Source organism: Macrobrachium nipponense, chromosome 3 (assembly GCF_015104395.2).
Source record: "Macrobrachium nipponense isolate FS-2020 chromosome 3, ASM1510439v2, whole genome shotgun sequence".
In the NCBI taxonomy this organism is placed as follows: domain Eukaryota; kingdom Metazoa; phylum Arthropoda; class Malacostraca; order Decapoda; family Palaemonidae; genus Macrobrachium; species Macrobrachium nipponense.
The window spans coordinates 136,454,307-136,455,897 of NC_087202.1; the positions used below are offsets into that span (position 1 = coordinate 136,454,307).

General features: G+C 37.3%; 1 protein-coding gene across 1 annotated transcript in view; it reads right to left on the bottom strand.

Annotated features, from left to right (window-relative positions):
* Nucleotides 1-400: 400 nt before the first annotated feature.
* Nucleotides 401-1,591, bottom strand: part of LOC135222531 (uncharacterized) — a 17,280-nt gene continuing 16,089 nt past the window's right edge. The window contains exon 3 of the mRNA XM_064260618.1: nt 401-511. Within this exon, the coding sequence (XP_064116688.1) occupies nt 401-511 (111 nt within the window). The remainder of the gene's footprint in view (nt 512-1,591) is intronic.

Consider the following 1,591-nt stretch of genomic DNA (forward strand, 5'->3'; position numbering starts at 1 on the left):
TATATATATCTATATATATATATATAGTATATATATATATATATAATATATATATATATATATATATATACTATATGTGTGTGTATACATATACATATATATATAGAGACTACATATATAGATTCTCATCAGGATTTGTAAACGGCTTAGACCGAAGAACCTCTTCAAGGCTCGTCTATAAAATGTAGCAAATCCCAACTTACCCAGGTTCTCACAAATAACGAGAAGCACCACTAACCCTCTTGAAATCGCAAAATCCCAGATCCGGAATGAAAGGCGCTATCCGCGGATCGAGAGAGCCGGTGAAAGTGAGTGAGTGAGCAAGGTAGAGTCTCCTCGATGCATCAAATCTCCTGCAATCCCGAGTCTCCTATTTGCCTGCTTCCCTTTGACAGAAATGCTAAGGACTCCTGTCCACGAAGCAAAGGAATGATCCTTTGACTGAGGTAAAAACTGTCTTCAGTGTGGTAGCTTTGAGAGCATCTTCCCCAGTGGCATTCGGAATCTTTCTCTGTTTCGTAATTCAGACAAGTTGTGAAATGCTCGATGATTTTTATGACGTTATATAGATTTTCTTTAGAAGCCTGAATTTCAAGTCACTGGCCCTTAATTGTGGTGGGCTTGTTCCATATGGATAGGTTTCCTCCACATGGAAACGTGATAAAAGGCAAGTGTTTAAAGTGTGAGCAAATAAAGTGAAGTAGTATATTCATTCGATGACTGGGAGGACCAAAAAGAAAATTATGCACTAAAAGGGATATTCCGAGCTCGTAAAAGCGTCTGCAAAAAGGAATGAGGTGAACTCCTACAATGGATACAAAGACGCTAATGATAAAGTTGCACGATTGCTCTGCATAATGTACATTTTTTTCAACAAATAGCAGGATGGTGCCACTTTCTTTATATTTAATGTACATCAGAAATAATCAAATCAATGATGAGTCTGAAAAAAGTTGTCAACAATTTTCGTTATTTTTCACCGAGTCCACGCGCAATAGGAGAAAAACACTGAAGAAATGAAACCCTGAAATATGAGAGAGAGAGAGAGAGAGAGAGAGAGAGAGAGAGAGAGAGAGAGAGAGAGAGAGAGAGACTAAATGCTTCATGTGAAAAATCGTGAGAAATATTGCAATCTAGATTCTGGTCTTCAGTGCAATTTTACACCGATTTAGCGCTGCCATCTAACTCCTCTTCATCCTTTGTCGCTTATGGACCATTTCCTGAATCTCTAAATTCCTGAAACTGAATGGCCAGCGTTTTACGGTATATTAAAATAAAAGCAAATGGAACCCCGAGCTGATTTTAAGCCGAATGCTCTCGTTGTGAATTCCACCCTTGGTGGCTCAAAGAATTGCATTAATTTCCTTCTTTAATGAATTAAAGAAGGGAGTTTTAAAATAGGATAGAATAACATTTATTCTACAAAAAAAAAGTTCGTTAGAAAGATCTTGTCGTATTCTTTAAGTGTGATTGCATTCCTTCCCGATTCATTTGGCTCGCTTAGTTATGGAGTTATAAAAATTTTGTAAATATGGATACACAGTTGTATGGCATTATGCAAACCCGAACACAAATATGCCCATCTCTCTCT